Source organism: Quercus robur, chromosome 2, assembly GCF_932294415.1.
Source record: "Quercus robur chromosome 2, dhQueRobu3.1, whole genome shotgun sequence".
Classification (NCBI taxonomy): domain Eukaryota; kingdom Viridiplantae; phylum Streptophyta; class Magnoliopsida; order Fagales; family Fagaceae; genus Quercus; species Quercus robur.
The window spans coordinates 22,297,104-22,314,278 of NC_065535.1; the positions used below are offsets into that span (position 1 = coordinate 22,297,104).

General features: G+C 36.5%; 2 protein-coding genes across 2 annotated transcripts; both read left to right on the forward strand.

Moving 5' to 3' along the window:
- Positions 1-3,895: 3,895 nt before the first annotated feature.
- LOC126712892 (hydroxyproline O-galactosyltransferase HPGT3) lies at positions 3,896-9,870 on the forward strand. Its single transcript, XM_050412418.1, has 13 exons — positions 3,896-4,027; positions 4,225-4,381; positions 4,651-4,714; positions 5,149-5,198; positions 5,303-5,493; positions 6,183-6,243; positions 6,388-6,460; positions 6,868-6,991; positions 7,089-7,176; positions 8,096-8,146; positions 8,466-8,537; positions 8,954-9,066; positions 9,448-9,870. The coding sequence occupies exons 2-13, from the start codon at positions 4,257-4,259 to the stop codon at positions 9,468-9,470; spliced, it is 1,035 nt and encodes a 344-aa protein (XP_050268375.1). The 5' UTR covers positions 3,896-4,027; positions 4,225-4,256; the 3' UTR covers positions 9,471-9,870.
- A 2,843-nt stretch (positions 9,871-12,713) lies between these two features.
- LOC126696254 (uncharacterized) lies at positions 12,714-13,277 on the forward strand. Its single transcript, XM_050393025.1, has 2 exons — positions 12,714-12,937; positions 13,022-13,277. The coding sequence occupies exons 1-2, from the start codon at positions 12,714-12,716 to the stop codon at positions 13,275-13,277; spliced, it is 480 nt and encodes a 159-aa protein (XP_050248982.1).
- Positions 13,278-17,175: the final 3,898 nt, after the last annotated feature.

The following is a 17,175-nucleotide window of genomic DNA, read 5'->3' on the forward strand; positions in this document are numbered from 1 at the left end:
TTGTGAAAATGTTGTAACACTTGTTGAGTGAATGTGTAAAAATTACAGTACTTTTTGGTTTGTTCAATATGTATCATTCATTGTTTTTATTTTTTATTTTTTTTTTCAGCCATCGGTTTGTGCTCTTTAAAAAAAAAAAAAATTATATGAGCTTGCATATATATTGTTATACTGACACAACAAATTTCGCAATATTTCCATAATTATTGAGGTGTCAATTTCTTATAAGTCAAAATAAAATAATAAAATATGAGACTGTGACCAACCACAAATAAAAATAAATGTTTTGTGAAAATGTTGAGATCTTAGTTTCTTATAGATCAAATAAAAAAATGTTAAGTCCACAACATTTTCACATTAATTTCACAACAAATCATAGGTAAGCTACTATTGATGGATAAAAAAGTGTCATGGGTCCATTTTAAATTAGTAAAAATTTGCCAACTAGAATTTGTTAAGAAAATATTATAGAGATAACATTTCTATAAAACAAATAATAATATATCAAACCGAAACTTACCACAGCTGAAAATAAAGATATTGTGGAAATATTGTGACAATTTGTCGTGTTCTTATACTTCTTTTTTGGTTTAGTCAAATTTGGTGGGCAAAAATCCACTGTTTCATGCACAATTTTCTTTTGTTGATTTTTTGTTTGTTGTTTTTTTTTAATGCATAGTTTAAAGTGGTTGTCCCAATTAAAAACTAATAACAATTTATCACTTAGGATTTATGGTAAAAATGTTGTAGATGTAGCATTACTCTAAAATAAAATTATAAAATATCATACCAAGGCCCACAATAGCTAAAATAAAGGTATTGAAAAAATATCGTGACATTTATTGTGTTCCTGAGCTTTTTTTTCTTTTAGCCAATTTGTTGAACCAAAATTCATAGTTTTACACAGTTTTCTTGGGTTGAATTTTTTTTTTTTTTTTTTAACACATTGTTTAAGTAAAAAACACATAGTTTTTCCAACAAAAAAGAATTATGGAAAAAAGTACTTTCCTCCTTTATGTTTGGGGTAGTTTCATCCCCTCCAATTTTAAAGTTGAATAATTTCCTCCTTTATAATTTGTAAACAAGTATGATAATGTTCGAAATCAGTAAGGTAGAATGGCCTGGCTTCGGTGGGCTGTTCAAGCGGTTGATGGCCTGCAAGGAAGAGAATGCGATCAAAAGAGGAGACCGGAGAAGACCGGTCGAACCCCCTCCGATGGAGAAGTTAGATTTGTAGAAGAATAAATTCCAAGTGTTTTGGAAATGTGTCTGAGAAAAAGACTTACCCCCGTCGGGTCCAGACCAGTCTCTTATATAGGGAGCCTGGGGCGGTTACTTGTTCGATAACCTCCCCAGGTTTTGTGGAATCCAACAACTCCGGAGTAAACTCCCTCAACGGATATAAAATGGTAACTGCTAAATGGAAGTTAACTTATTCGAAGGGTTTGTCGAGATAGTTGAGGGTTGCTGAAAGTCTAAGTGTTGAGGTTTCGTCCGTCTGGTGTAGGGTGGTTTAGTCGTCCAAGGATACTTGACGACTTCTCATGGACGATCTTGTCGTCCATGGGAGACTTAAACTTATGGAGTGGTGCTATTATTTAATGGACGTCTCTCCTTCTTCTGGGTTGACTCTTGGATCAACCTGCGCTGTAGGCTCTGGACGAACCCTTTGGACGATCTGGAGATGGATTATTTTCTGCTTCTCTATCAAAGTATATAGCTCCTACTGTTAGTTTGTTACTCTCTTAGTTAAACCTTAACAAAATCTTATGATTCCTAGAATATTTCATTGTGCAACAACTAAAATGCCTCATTAAATTTGAATGTCCCAAAAATTTTCTTTATGTATTTTGAGTTTTATGTGTTAATCATACTTAGAAAGTAAAAATGATGATGTATAGTATTCTGTTTGTTACCTAGAGAACACTAATTATTAGGGGTTTAAATCTTCTAGATTTATAATTTTATCTAGTAGAAACTTCAATAACATATGTCTTTTGTTATTTTGTTCTTTTTTTATTTGTTTTCTTTCTTAAAAAGGTGTTCATTAAAAATTAAGTAAGCTAAACATCGTAATTAGACTTATAAAATAAAATAATAAAGAAGGAAGTATGAATAAAAAAATATTCATTGCAAATGGTTGTAATTATTTAATTTGATGAAGAGTTTCAATTGTAAAATATGTCATCATTTATTGCGAAAATTTAAATATTGCGACAATATTTTATCAAAACTTAATTGTTAATTGTTGGAAGATGACGACATTTGTTATCATTCTTAGTAGAATTTTTTTTTTTTTTTGAGTACATATTGTCTATAGTAAATAGGTTCTAAGAAATGAAAAAATATTTTGTATCAAATGATACCACGTCATCCGTATAAAAATCCAATAAACGAGAGACATTTGTGCAAAAATAACTACCCATTAACATATGTCTTTTAATTGTTAGTGGGTTAGTTATTTTTTGCTGACATGTCTCACACTTATTGGATTTTGATACTGCTGACATGGTATCATTTCATACTAAATACCTTCTTCTATGAAATTATCATACTAAGAGAGTGTTTGGATTGCGTCTGCGTCTTCACGCAAACGCATTTTTCTTTTTTTCTTTTAAAAAAAAAAAAAACTAGCGCCTATTGCACTGTTCATGGGACATTAATAGTGCAAATAGATAAATGAATAGTGTTTTTGGTGTGAACAGTAATCTGAAAATTTTTTTTTTATTGTTTTCAGTTTTTAGTAAAATAAGCAGTATCCAAACCCACACTAAATAGATAGCCATATGTTTTTTTGAAAATAATAAATAGTCATATGTTAAATAACTATTCTAAATTTAAATACATGGTTTGATACTACTTTTAAAAAAAAAAAAAAAAAAATTCTATCTTAAATTTCCTCACTCAAGAGACAGCACGTGCAAGACCCTTACTAGTATATATAGAAAAAGACAAAACAAATCCTTAAATGCATTCAGTTTTTTTTTTTTTTTTAATGGAATCAACCTACTTGTATATTAAGGGTAAAAAGGTTATTGCAATTACTAAACAAACAATAAACAAAGAGCAAGCAAGGTACTTGACAAAACACTATAGGCTCATTCGCGCTTTTTTTATATAGGTAATAGAAAAAAAAAAAAAATGAAAACAAACAAACAAACTTTTTTTTAGAATCTATTTATAAAAAAGTTCATATTAACAAAAATGGTAATAAAGTAAAATGCAATAAAAAAAATATCTATCTTAAATTTCCTCACTCAAGAGATAGCACGTGCAAGCCCCTTACTAGTATATATAGAAAAAGACAAAAAAAAACCCTCAAATGCATACATTTTTTTTTTTTTTAAATGATATCAACCTACTTGTATATTAAGGGTAAAAAGGTTATTGCAATTACTAAATAAACAATAAACAAAGAGCAAGATAGGTGCTTGACAAAGCACTGTTCACATGCTCATTTGCGCTTTTTATATAGGAAATAGGAAAAAAAAAACTTTTTATTTTTAGAATCTTTTTCTAAAAAGTTCATATTAACAAAAATGGTAATCAAGTAAAATGCAATAAATCTTGGGATACTGGATATCTCATCATATAGCATAAAAAAAAAACAAATCTAAGAGATGCTCCAAAGTTTTAAAATCTATTTAAAAAGAGTAATGACAACATTTTCACAATAATTTTATAACAAATTTTAGGTGATAGCTTTTTTTTTTTTTTTTTTTTTTATTGATCATACACTTTGTGAGTATAAAGTGAAATCATGTCCTTAAAATATGATTTCAGTTAAATTGAAAAAATAATTTTTTCCAAAATGATTTCAAAACATGATTTTTAAAGTTTGCGGAAAGATGTGTGCACCAACCACTAACGAAAATTAAAAGCTTAACTTGAATTCACGAGATATTTGTACTAAACACTAGAGAAAGCCCTGCCCAACAAACATCATCAAAAGATTCAAAACAAGACTTCCCTGGCCTTGGAAGCTCCACCGACCACATCAAATAGAAACGGCTCCGCACTTCTACAGGTATTTTATATTATATTTTATACTATTATCTCTCTCCTAGAAATTTTTTTTTTTTTTTTAAAGAGAAAAAAAAAATTTCAAAACCTTGTCTGTTACGCGTCGCTGACTTCTCTTCTTCCATTTTCTCAATGATCAAAACCATCATATCTCTGCTTCAAACTCACCAATCATTGCACATATACATATACATATTGTAGTGTACTCTCTCTCTCTCTCTCTTCATCTCGAGATGGAGGGCTTACCGACTACAATGAAATCAGAAAGGCGATGGAGATCTAAGCCTCTCCAGACCTCCAAACCCTCGCTCCTCATGGCCTTCTTCTCTTGCCTTGCCTGGCTCTACGTTGCTGGCCGGTAATCTCTCTCTCTCTCTCACTCTTTTTCCTCTCTTTCTACATTTCCTAGATTTCATTTTCCCTCTAATTATTCAAATTCTAGTTAAGCCAAATCAAACTAATCGTTACAGTTAGCATTGCTAAAATTGTCGTCGCTGTAGATTTAGGATCTATGAGATTTCAATTACAAATTAGCGATTACAATTCCACTGTTATTGTTATGAAGTCGATTTGGAATTGGATCAGTAACAAATTGACCAAATTTTATGCATTTTTTGCAATAATCAGATTGTGGCAAGACGCCGAGAACAGAAAAGTACTTACTAATCTTCTTTACAAGAACTCACTCCAGGTCTGTTTTAATTTCCTCTTATTAGGCTCTCACTCTTTTTACAATTTCCGCAAGAAACTTAATTGCCAAATTGCAAAAAGATCCCTGGGGTATAGGTTAGTTGCAATCTAACTCCTCTGCTATCAAATTTGGCTTAGTGGCCCTTGACATTTAAGAATTATCCAAATTTACCTTTCCCTATTAATTTTTTGTTGATTATAACTGACAGAAAATGGTCACCATTTTCTGTTAATTGTAATTATAGATGGAGGGGTCAATTTGGACTATTCCTAAAGGTCAGGGGTCAATAATACAAAATTGATAGCACAGTGGGTCGTTCTGCATTTTGCCCAAAATGTAATTGAGGAATGGTGATATGTGCTGATGTCTGTTTCTTTTTCGTGTTTTTCAATTCAATTTATGTTTATGATGTTAATGTGTGTTATTGTTGCCAGAGACCCAAGATTCTTACAGTTGAAGATAAGCTAACAGTTCTTGGATGCAGGTACTGCCTTTCTTATTGTTCTTTTTATTGCTCGATTGTTGATATGATACTGTGTGTCACTATGTAGTGTTTGTATTGGTATCATCTATGGTGTTTGTTTTTAGAGATTTGGAGAGGAGGATTGTGGAAGCTGAGATGGAATTGACTTTGGCAAAGAGTCAAGGGTACCTCAATAAACAATTACAGCAAAGTGGGTCTTCTTCTGGAAAAAAGCTTCTTGCTGTTATTGGAGTTTATACTGGATTTGGTAGTCGCTTGAAGCGAAATGTGTTTAGAGGGTCTTGGATGCCAAAAGGTCAGTTGGGTTTCTGATCACTCATTATGCCGTTTCTATTACTTATTCATTCTTTGATAAATATCGAGATTGCAAATACTTTTGGAAAAGTCACATTTAACATAAGGTCTAGGTATTTACATCCATTTCTTGCACTTTCTTGTATCTGAACACTATTACTATCTATTGATACAAGGGTGCATGTTGGTTAAAGTAATCATTGTCACAATATTTTAAACACTTGATCTTTTGCTTTTTTTCTTTGATAACGTCGTGCTTACAGGGTTTTTTTTTTTTCCTTTAATTTTCATGTTGCTTTGTTTTGGATTGTCCTGCATCACTTTTAATCAATATTTGATTGGAGTTTAACCAATCAAGACATATTTAAATTATTTAAGCATTACATTTTATATATTTAAGCAAGCTCCCAAGGATTTTTTTTTTCTGGCAATTTTGATTTCAAGTCAAGATGTACAAAGCTTTAATCATAATTCTCCACATGTGCTTCTTCTTCTTCTTTTTTTTTTTTCTTTCCTTTTTACATGGAATCAATTACTCTTGTATCTCTATCTCTTTTCTTTACATAAATTTTTACAATGTTGTTTGGCATGTCTAAACTATGAGGTCTGTATTGCGAATGAGCAATTTCAAGCATATATACGCTTCTATTTTTAAGCGATGTATTTTGGGCACCTTTGTGGCTTTTACAGGTGATGCCTTGAGAAAACTTGAAGAAAGAGGAGTGGTCATACGTTTTGTAATTGGTCGGAGGTTTTTACAACAACTTAACCCTTAAATATCAGTATATGCCTTTTTTTTCTTTTTGTTGGCTCTTTTAGAATAACCAGTTCAACGATTTTGGTAACTAGAGTGTTTCTCTTTAAATTTTCCTTTTCTTTTTTCTGAAATTGACAGTGCTAATCGAGGTGATAGCTTAGATCGCAATATCAATGAGGAAAATCGCTCAACAAAAGATTTCTTGATTCTAGTAAGTAATGTAATTAAAATTCAACCGGTCAGTTTTCCACCTTTTTGGAATTTGGATTATACAAATTGGCATGAAAGTTTGTTATTTTGATATCTTTATTAGTGACGGGTCTTAACAGAGACATTTGGACATTTTGAATCAATTTAACTTCCAGGATGAATACTTTTCTTTTCTTATTTTCTTTTTTTTTTGCTTTTGCTTTCAATAATTAGGCTTTATCAGAGTATCTCAATACTGCTTAGCACACTGATTCTCACCATATAAATTGAACTTCTAATGCAAAGAAACTTTTGATTTCCTTAAGATGGATTGTTTATGCTCGAGTTTGAGTAACTTGCTTCTCATTGTATATCTTAGTGAACATGCAAAGCATAGAGTTTGACCTTTTTTTTCTTATAATGTATTAGGAAGGTCATGAGGAGGCTCAAGAAGAGCTTCCCAAGAAAGCAAAGTTCTTCCTCAGTACTGCAGTTCAAAAATGGGATGCAGATTTTTTTGTAAAAGTTGATGACAATATAGACCTTGATCTTGGTAATGCTTTTACATATTCATTTAGTTTTCCAGAACATCACAGTTTGGTATATTCAGAATTTTGATACATCATTTACACTGTTTTCTGGTTTGGCAGAGGCATTAATTGGACTTCTTGAACATCGTCGTGGTCAAGATGGTGCATACATTGGGTGTATGAAGTCAGGAGATGTGATATCTGAAGAGTATATACTATATTATATCTTTTTTTACATCAAGTGTGATTGCTTTCATCCATGACAGATATTACTATATGCATGTCCCATATTGACCATATGGAGGGAAAGAAATAGGCAGACTTTTGAGGGGCATGAGCTTTCTGTTTAGAGAAGTCTGGTTTTATTTGATCTTTATTTTTCGTGGATATCATTAGATGGAAATAGTCCATCTGTTATACTGCCTTTTCAGATGTATTTTGATTGATATTTTGGGAGGATGCTTTAGTATGCATCCTGAATGCCTAATTTTCCCCTTTGATATTTGATAAACTAAACTAACTTTACATACTTTAGCATACAACAAGGTGCTTATCTGAAATTATGTTTGTTTTCAAAAATGTGTAGTTTATTGATTAGTTATTTCATAATGTTAAAAAGCCCTATATGGTGATATTTTGATAGCCGTTCACTTTTTGATATCTTGTAGTCATGTTAATAATTATACCTTCGTTAATATCATTATTGACTGACAGAAGAACATACTCTTTTCTGAAAAATTTAAATTACCTCCATTGTAGGACCTTTGTTGTTGGTAATGTAAGTTGTTCCTACATTGTTATATAGGACCCTTGTTGGCATGTCACTAGCATTATTTCTTTAATCATTAAATCAGTTCGAACAATAATATTTTCATTATCATCTGTATGTCGGACTCTTTTTGGCATGTCGCTGCTAATTCAAGCAACCTTAACATTATTATATTGCCACCAACAAATTAAATTATGTGTATTTTTTTTTTTTTTTGCCTTTCTGTCATCAATATTTAGTAGTGCATTTGTCAGAAAATGGAAGGTTTTAACCTCTGCTTACTCTAACCTGAAAGCATTTTCAATCCAAAGGTTATTGAAATCATCTTTTCAGCATCTAAATTGTTGTTCATTTTCAGGGGAAAGCCTTGGTATGAACCTGATTGGTGGAAATTTGGTGATGAGAAATCGTAAGTGATCTAGCTTGTGGATGAGAACAATTTGGAGTTTATAATTATTTTTATTATTGTTAATAACAAATTTTTATTATTACTGTTATATATATATATATATGCTTTTCATATATTCTTGTGCGATTCAGCATGCAATGCTTTTTATGTCACTTAATGTCTTTTAATTAGTAATGTGTTGTAACTGTATTGGGCAGCCTGCATCTGTCCTCCTTTAGAGATGAATTATGTAATTGACACTTCTTTTTACGATGGTGCTGCTTGCTGCACCAATTGCCATGATATGGAACTTGACCATGATTACTTTTTCTTTGTTCAGTTACTTCCGACATGCAGGCAGTGCTCTTATAATACTCTCCAAGAATTTAGCTCAGTATGTTAACATAAACAGGTTAGTTGTCAATGCCTTCACTGGGAAAACAGGATGTGGTTTCTACCAGAAATTCGGTTTTTTGTTTTGAGACTTATTATCAATTGAGGCCTATAAGTTGCCTGATGGTCAGCCCAATTGGTTTGTTCATGACTTTCATTGATTGTAAACTTGCATATTTTTCCAACAAAGGTGTCCTTGTAAGTCCAAGTGATAAAAATAATTGATATATTTCAGTTAAACCATGAGAGCCGGTAAACTGCTTAAAGATTTATGATAAGCTAACTGTACAAGACGTTGGAGTTCAGTAGTTTTGCTAATCATATTGGCACCATTTCTTTCCTTCCACTGTATTAAACTGAAGTGGTTGAATTAGTAAATTTTTAATCCCCTTTGTACAAGTTTAAATCTCATTTTCGTTTACTTATCATATGCAGTGCATCTCTGAAGACTTACGCTCATGATGATACATCAGTGGGTTCATGGATGATGGGTCTCCAAGCAACTTACATAGACGACAATCGCCTTTGCTGCAGTAGCATTAGACAAGGTGAATTGCCCTTATGCTTTAATTTTGATAAGATTGATAGTTTATCTAAAATTATTGACTATATCCTGATTTGTTCTTTTGACAAATTTACTGGATGTTAGTAAAGAAATGGTAGAGAATAAAGAAAACTGATTCTTATAGTAATGACCCTAAAAGGGAAAGGCCTTGAAGAAACAGAGTAATCAATGGAACAATCTCTTCAGCATCAGACTAGAGCAGTTGATTCTAGGTTGAATTGCTAGGGTTTGGGTCGGGGTCGGGATCCGGGTGGGAGTATCTTAATGATTATGTTTTGGTAAATAGGGGTATGACCATGAATTTTAAGACATGGTAAACCAGCTCTGTAACTCGTATTGACTAGTATCTAACTCTCATTTCCAGACAAGGTGTGTTCCCTGGCTTGATCAGAGGAGAAGGCTTCTTATCTGAAAATATGTCCACTTTCCGAAATGGTCCATTCATTCATTCGGCAAGTTTCTCATGAGCAACATCATTGCTTTCAGAACATCATGTCTGCACATATCTGTGAGAATTTTCTTGGATCAGGTGGCAACAGTTTTTTATAGGAATACATGTTTACCTAACTGTTCTATCATCTCTTGTTGGTACCAGCTGTAGTGGTAGCTGGATGCTCGTGTATAAATTTGATGGAATAATCGATGTTTTGTTTTTAGTCAACAGGATAGCTTCTTCATTTAGCTTTTGTTTCCTACAAGCTATGCCTGTGCATTCTTTCCCGGAGTAAATCCAGAGTTGAGCATTGTTTGGTGTTTGCATAATTTAATTAATTTGTTAATTTCCCAAGTTATGGAGTTGTGACTTGCTTTATTTATTTATTTTTTGTTGTTGATGAATATGGACTTGCGACTTGCTGTCCAAATTTACAATCCACTTTTAAAAGGTCTGTAAAAAGACACTCAGCTTCAAAGTTCGGACATTGTTCTCAAATGCAATTACATCAGTGGTAGGCCAGTGTCGGCATTGGGCCCGTCTTTTGTAGGCCTAAAAGCTTTTATTACTTAATAATAATAAATAAATAAGCTTTTATAACTGGTTTCAATCTCATTTCCAATTCACCTCTTCCTTGCGGTTAAACTTAACTTTTAAAAAAAAAGAAATTCAAAACTTTTTTTTTTTTTTTGTGTGGATAATTAGACAAAAAAAATATTTTAATAAGTCTGCATATATTTTTATGTGAATAAACTTGCATATTTGTTAGTTATTTTTGTCCCCCTCCTTAAGCATATAAGCTTAGTCAAACGCACCAGGGCAAATGGGCGAATTTCGAAATGGGCCATGAACGAACAGGTGCGAAATTACCTCTTTAAATAAATAAATAATAATTATTAGCCATCCAAGCAAGTTATTTTGGATGGGTCCTAATTTATCCATATCCATCTATTACACGTGCACTATGGTTTTGTGTGGGAGTGAATAAACTATATGAAAACATCAACAGTCAAGTGAGACTTCTAAGGTATGATTGATCTTTTATGTGTAACCGGTTTAACCTAAACTCAAGATCCTAAGGGTCCTAGAGCAATTTAATGTATATATAAGGTCAAATTGTTCTCAAACCAAAAACACAAATTCAAGAGTTTTGTTGTGTGTGGGAAAAGTGTTAGAATTCTAGAGTTTTGTTGTGTGGGAAAAGTGTTAGATATCCCATGATACTCGTTGTCTGACAATTTAGTATCATGCAATGTGAAATAGAAAGAGCGTTGTGCATACATTAAAATTGTTGTCTGACAATTTAGTATCATGCAATGTGAAATAGAAAGAGCGTTGTGCATACATTAAAATTGATATATGTGGGATGGTATCAATGGTTTTGGTTCGATAAACTTGGGGAAACGAAAATGTTTTGATTTTGAAAACATTTTTAATATAATGATTTGTCATAAAGTTGGTGTCAAGACTCAAGATGTGCTTAGAATCTTGACATAACTTAATACAATCACAAAATTACATTGTATTTTTAACATATTCATTATCTAGATCACATCATTTAATTAGGACTGGTGTGGCCTATCAATTGATGATGGTTCAGCTAGACATGATCACTCACAGGATCTTTTATTTATTTATTTTTATAACTCAATAGTTATAAAGGAGGAGTGATTTGAACATTGGATGCGAATTTAGCTACAAAACTCTTAACATGTAATTAGTGTCCTAACTCTTAATGTCATGATTTTCAAGTGGCACATTTTTAACTGGTAAGGTAAATGTTATCAATTAGAGGATTTGGTATTGCATTTTAGATAAAAAAGAAGAAGTGATTTTTCTAAATACAAATGAGACCTGCATTATTGTCTGGTAGTTAAAGCTATAGTCGCAAAATACCACAATCACGTTAATACACACACACACATACACACATATATTTATATATGTAGGGCCCTTGGGCAGTGAGGTTCATTATCTACCCACATATTGAGCCTGTGGCCCAAGTTGAGGACAAGGACTCGCCCGAGAAGGAGGAGCCTTCGTCAGAAGAGACTGTGTTGAAGAATAGAAAGGTGGGATTTGGTCATAATAGCTCCAGAAAGTGTGCCAAGGATGAAAACGTCATCGGCCAGACTAAGCTAAAGTCCTGGAAGATGGTTTATCAGCAAGGGTGACGACCCCGAAAATGCAGTTGGAGCAAACAAGCATTTCAGAGATATTAGATAAGGAGGAGCCCCAAAATATCTTAGGTGAAAGCTGCTGCCTCCGCATTAAATGCACTGTAGCTAACTCTCTGGCTGCATTAATGTGGAGGTGATGCCTGAACAGTGGATTTTAGCCTTACAGCTACTACATAAAGACATATGGGGAGTGCTGATGGGACAAGTATCTAAACTGACCGTCTAGTATGCACGAGAAAGGTGGAGATGAAAAGGAAAGACAGTATAAAAGGAGAGGGGGTGGGTGAGAATTAGGGATCGAAAAATCCTGGAAAGAAACACTGTAGCAGCCTACAATCAAATTTGTAACGTTACCTAAGAACTTTATATAAGAACCAGGGTCCTCGAATTTCATTGAGGACGTTTTTTCTTTAGTTTACACTTGTGTATTTTAATTCTTCTATCATCAAACCTATCTAACTCGTTGTTCGGTTATCTAAAGCCCAGTTTTCTAACCCATTCTCTACAAATTCATTGTTTTGGACTTTTTGAGCTTTTTTGGGCCCAAGTCCATCTACGTGTTGGGCTAGGAATTCAAATCTAGTCCTTACAATTGGCGCCGTTTGTGGGAAATCACTGGTGCGATAGTGAGTTAGATTTTGAACGATGGTAGGTTCAGGTCCAAATCAAGTAAAATCAATGGGGTTTCAACGTCAAGATCATTTTCGTGAACTTAAGCGAAGGAGAGACCAGGAGGGAAGCGTACACCCTACCCACACCAGTAAGAGTCAATCTCGGAGTAGAAACTATGTCTCTCATGAGGAGAATGCAAGAAACATGCAAAAGGAGATTGATTACCTAAAGAGAAGCTTACGCCACGAGCACAGAAAGCGAGCTCCTTCCAACTCTGACTACTCTTCCGATGATAAGGAGGACGAAGACAGAACTCCCCCCAACGAGTCTTTCTCAAATGATAAAGACTACCGCCATTAACGCAGAAACAGAAATTCATCTTCGAGAGGCCTGGTAAATGACGCCATGAGTAAAGCACTCAACCAAATTTCCAAATCGCCCTTCACACGCTGGATTGGGGAAGAGAGACTTCCTCAACGGTTCACTCAACCCACTTTCACCTTGTATAACAACAAAACGGACCTTGTTGAGCATGTCAACCATTTTAATCAAAAGATGGTTGTACATTCTAAGAATGAAGCCTTGATGTGCAAGGTTTTCCCATCCAGTCTTGAGACTGTGGCGATGAGGTGATTTGACAATCTGAAAGCAGGTTCCATTGATTCTTTTAAGGAACTCACCTAAATGTTTGGGTCTCGTTTTATTATGTGTAGCAGAGCTCCTCGTCCTTTGACTTCCTTGATATCTCTATCCATGAGAGAAGGAGAGACTCTGAAAATGTACTCGGACAGATATTGGAAGATGTTGAACAAGATAGATGATGATTTTAAAGACGTAGCCATCAGTACTTTCAAGCTCGGCCTGCCTGCCGAGCATGGCCTAAGGAAGTTTTTGATGGGGAAACCTGTTACTAGTATACGTCAACTCATGGATCAAATTGACAAGTATAATAGGGTTGAGGAAGACTAGCAGCAAGATAAGGGGAAGGGCAAGGTTATTCCTCAGGAGATGAGGGATTTCAGGTCGGACCGCTACAATAATAACAGACCCCGGAGAGATTTTGGCGAACAATCTGGGCCTGCAGCCCTTCAAGTGGTAAACACCATGTTCCAAGAACTAGTGCATCAAGTTTTAGAGAAGATAAAAAATGAGTTGTATTTCAAATGGCCGAACAAGATGAGTGGAGATCCTTTGAGGCGTAACCAAAGCCTCTATTGCCAGTACCACTAAGACCGGGGACATACCACTAAGGATTACCGAACATTGTGGAACCATCTGGAGCAACTGGTTAAGGAGGGGAGGTTGCAACAATTTCTGTACCGATCCAACAGACAGGGAGACCAATCAAGGTCAGAGGCTCAGGGGAATGCTTCTTTAAGGCCCCCGTTGGGTACAATCAATGTCATTTTTGCTGCACCTGAAAGAATTGGTTCTTATCCTACCAAGGTGATGTCTGTGGCCAGATCGCCAGTCGAGGACCCTAACTCCGAGCTGAAGAGAGCTAAACTGGAAATCCGACCTTCATTGAGTTTCTCGGACGAAGACAAGTTTGGAACTATCCAACCACATGATGATGCTTTAGTGGTCATCCTTAGAATAGGGGGGTAATAGATGTTTTCTGCCTTCCTAAGCACAGAAGAAGGCTTAACCTCAGCCCAGTTAAGGGCTTCATCCCATACTTGGGCCCAGTAAACCCTACACACCCCTAGGACCTCAACCCTAAGGGCGTCTTCGGTCCCGGCCACTCCAATCTCGTAACCTTCTTGTAGCGCCCCTTCCCGAGCCTTCTCAGCTTCCTCTCTAGCCTTGTTAGCTTGGTCTTTGGCCTTCCTGATCTTTTCCAATTTTCTTTTAAAGGCATCTATCTACTCCTTGGTGGCAGCCAACTGGTCTTCGGCGTTGTGAAGAAGTAACCACTGGCTTTCGACCTGCTTCTCAGTGCTACTTAAAGCGGCCGCAGCATATTTTCTTTCTTTCTCTTCTTCGGCCAGCTTAGCCTTCAGATCCCTGTTGCTTTTTTTAGCCACTTGGAAGGTGTCCATGGCTGCAATCCTCCTCCCTTCCTTTTCCTTCATTCTTCGGTAGGAGTAGTTCACCATCTCCTCGGCCCTGAAGGTGGCTTGGATGGCCTAAAAAGGGATAAGAGATGCAATTAAATATATATATAAATGAATAATAATAATAATAATAATGACAAATATATAACAATACAAAGGATAAAAAAAATAAACTTACCATTGTTAAATCCCTCTTCAGTCCAAGGAAGACTTTATACTACCTCATAGACCTAAGGTTAGTCATGTCCTTGGGCAGTAGCAAGGATTGCTCCACCACATCTGCCACATACCCAACTGTACCCTGTTGGAAGTCTCGGATGGAGGCATCCTCTAAGAGGGGAGCTCCATCCACCTCCATTTGCGGGGCCCAGACGGGGGCTACAGCTTGGTGGTCAGCCCTTTTATCTCCCTCGGTGGCTGACCTCATCTGCATTGTTTAGGGTTACTTGGCTGCCCTTTGGTTTTCGGTTTCTCATGGAGGCAGGGTCTTCCTTTCTTCCATCAGCTCCTTGCCTTTATCACCCCTTTTCCTCTTCGAGTCAGCTGGATCGATTTGGAGGGGTTAGGTAGGTGGGGGGGTAGGGAGCCTGGTCTGAGGAGCCTGGTTTAAGGAGCCTTAGTAGGTGCATCCCTCATCGGCTGAGACTCCAAAAGCTCTTGAAGTGTTGACCTCGGTTTCCTTTGGATCCCTATCTCATCCTCTGAAGATGCAACTTCTTTGAAGTGATTGGGTAAAGGCTGAGAAGACTGGCCGAGATCACCAGTTAACGTTTTAGGTGACAAGGGTTGGTCAAAAACTTCATAGAGATCGTCTGAGTCAGAGACATCCACGACCTTTTTCTGCCTTTCCTCCTCCTCGCTTTCCTCCTTGCTGGAAGGTTGAAGAGCTACTTTGGACACACCCTCAGGGATATGAAAACCGGCCGAGATGCCTTCTGGGACAGGTTGAGTGATGAGGGTACCCTTTGGAACAGGAGCGCCTTGAGGGAGGAGAAAACCTGGGACAGCTATGCTTATCCGGTGAAGGCAAGGGTCTCTGGCCCTTATGACACACTTAGGAGCCTGGAAGCTTGACGAGATCGGCGTATATCCTAGGATCAAGTGAGCTGCTCGTAACTGACTATACGAGTTCATAAACACCTTAGCCTTAAGGATTTTGTCTAGGCTATAGCCTTAAGGATTTTGTCTAGGCTATCCTTGTTGACCAGGTTGAAGTTCGACTCGGCAGCGTGTCTATCTGCAAAATCATTAAAGAAACGAAAAGCTATAAGGATCAAAAACGGTATGAAAGAAAGTAAAACGCAGAAGATATAACTTTAAAAATAGCTATTCTAAGTCAAAACCCCACCTGGCTGCCCCTCTCTCGTTAGGCAGGGGAGGTCATTGTGCCAATTTCCCGACACGATGAGAAAGTCTTTCTTCAGGCCTTTGTTGGATTCAGGTAGGCACTGAATGAGCCTGACTTCAGGGTACTTGGACTTCAGGTAATACCCTTGTCCCTTTAGGTTGTGGAGATTGTAGACCCAATTAATGTCGTGGTAGGTAAGCCCTAACCCCATACTTTCATTGAGGGCATCTACAGAACCTAGGATCCTAAACATATTCGGGGCACACTGAGTAGGAGCTAACCTGTGGGCCCTAAGGTAATCCCTGGTAATGGTGCCCATGGGGATTCTCATCCCGCCTTCTATGAAGGCAATCATGGGGATTACTACCTCTCCTTTTTGCCTATCTTCATGCCATTGCCCCTCTTCGCAATACCTAATGCTTACTCTTGGGGGAATCTTGTAATGAGCCCTAAAGTTCTCTATCTCCTCCTCGGAGTCTACTAGACACTTAAACCTACCCATTTCTATAAGGGCTTGAAGGGATCTTGAAAGGTTGGAGGGAGAAAATAGGGCCGAGAAGAAGAAATGTATGAAAAATAGAAAAATATATGGAAAAATAGAGTGTAGAGATTTGTGAAGACTTATAGAAATAAGGAAGGTCTCCTCGGACAAACTTTTAGTATTTGTAAAGATCACAAATGAAAAGGGAAGGTTGGCAGATTTAGTGTATGTGTGCTAAAGCTAAGTGAATGCTAAAAGTAAAAAGAGGGTTTGATTTGAGCGGTATTTATACCAAGGAGAGAGTAGAGAGCAGGAAAATTCCCGCCCAATTCCCAGCAAAGCCCTCAACCATAGGCTTCGCATCACGCCGTAGAACGTGGGGGATAGAAAGTCGCAAGAATTTAATGAAGATGTGTCTCAAATGCTGCAACGCCAAGAGCGTGTCTTGGGCAGTCAAAAAGGCGTCTTTACAAGTAAAGGAAGGGCGAAATGGGCACGAAGCTAATGAAGAGACATCGAAATCCTCCTTTCTTCCCGAGGAGCTAGAAAGAAGAATTTTGAGGGGCTATTGTAGGGCCCTTGGGCTCTGAGGTTCATTATCTACTTGCATATTGGGCCTGTGGCCCAAACTGAGGACAAGGACCCGCCCGAGGAGGAGGAGCCTTCGTCAAAAGAGACTGTGTTGAAAAATAGAAAGGTGGGATTTGGTCATAATAACTCCAGAGAGTGTGCCGAGAATGAAAACGTCCTCGACCAGACTAAGCCGAGGTCCTGGAAGATGGTTTATCAGCAAGGGTGACGACCCCGAAAATTTAGTTGGGGCAGACAAGTATTGCAAAGATATCAGATAACGAGGAGCCCCAAAATATCTTAGGTGAAAGCTGCTGCCTCCGCATTAAATGCACTGCAGCTAACTCTCTAGCTGCATTAATGTGGAGGTGATGCCTGAACAGTGGATTTCAACCTTACAACTATTACATA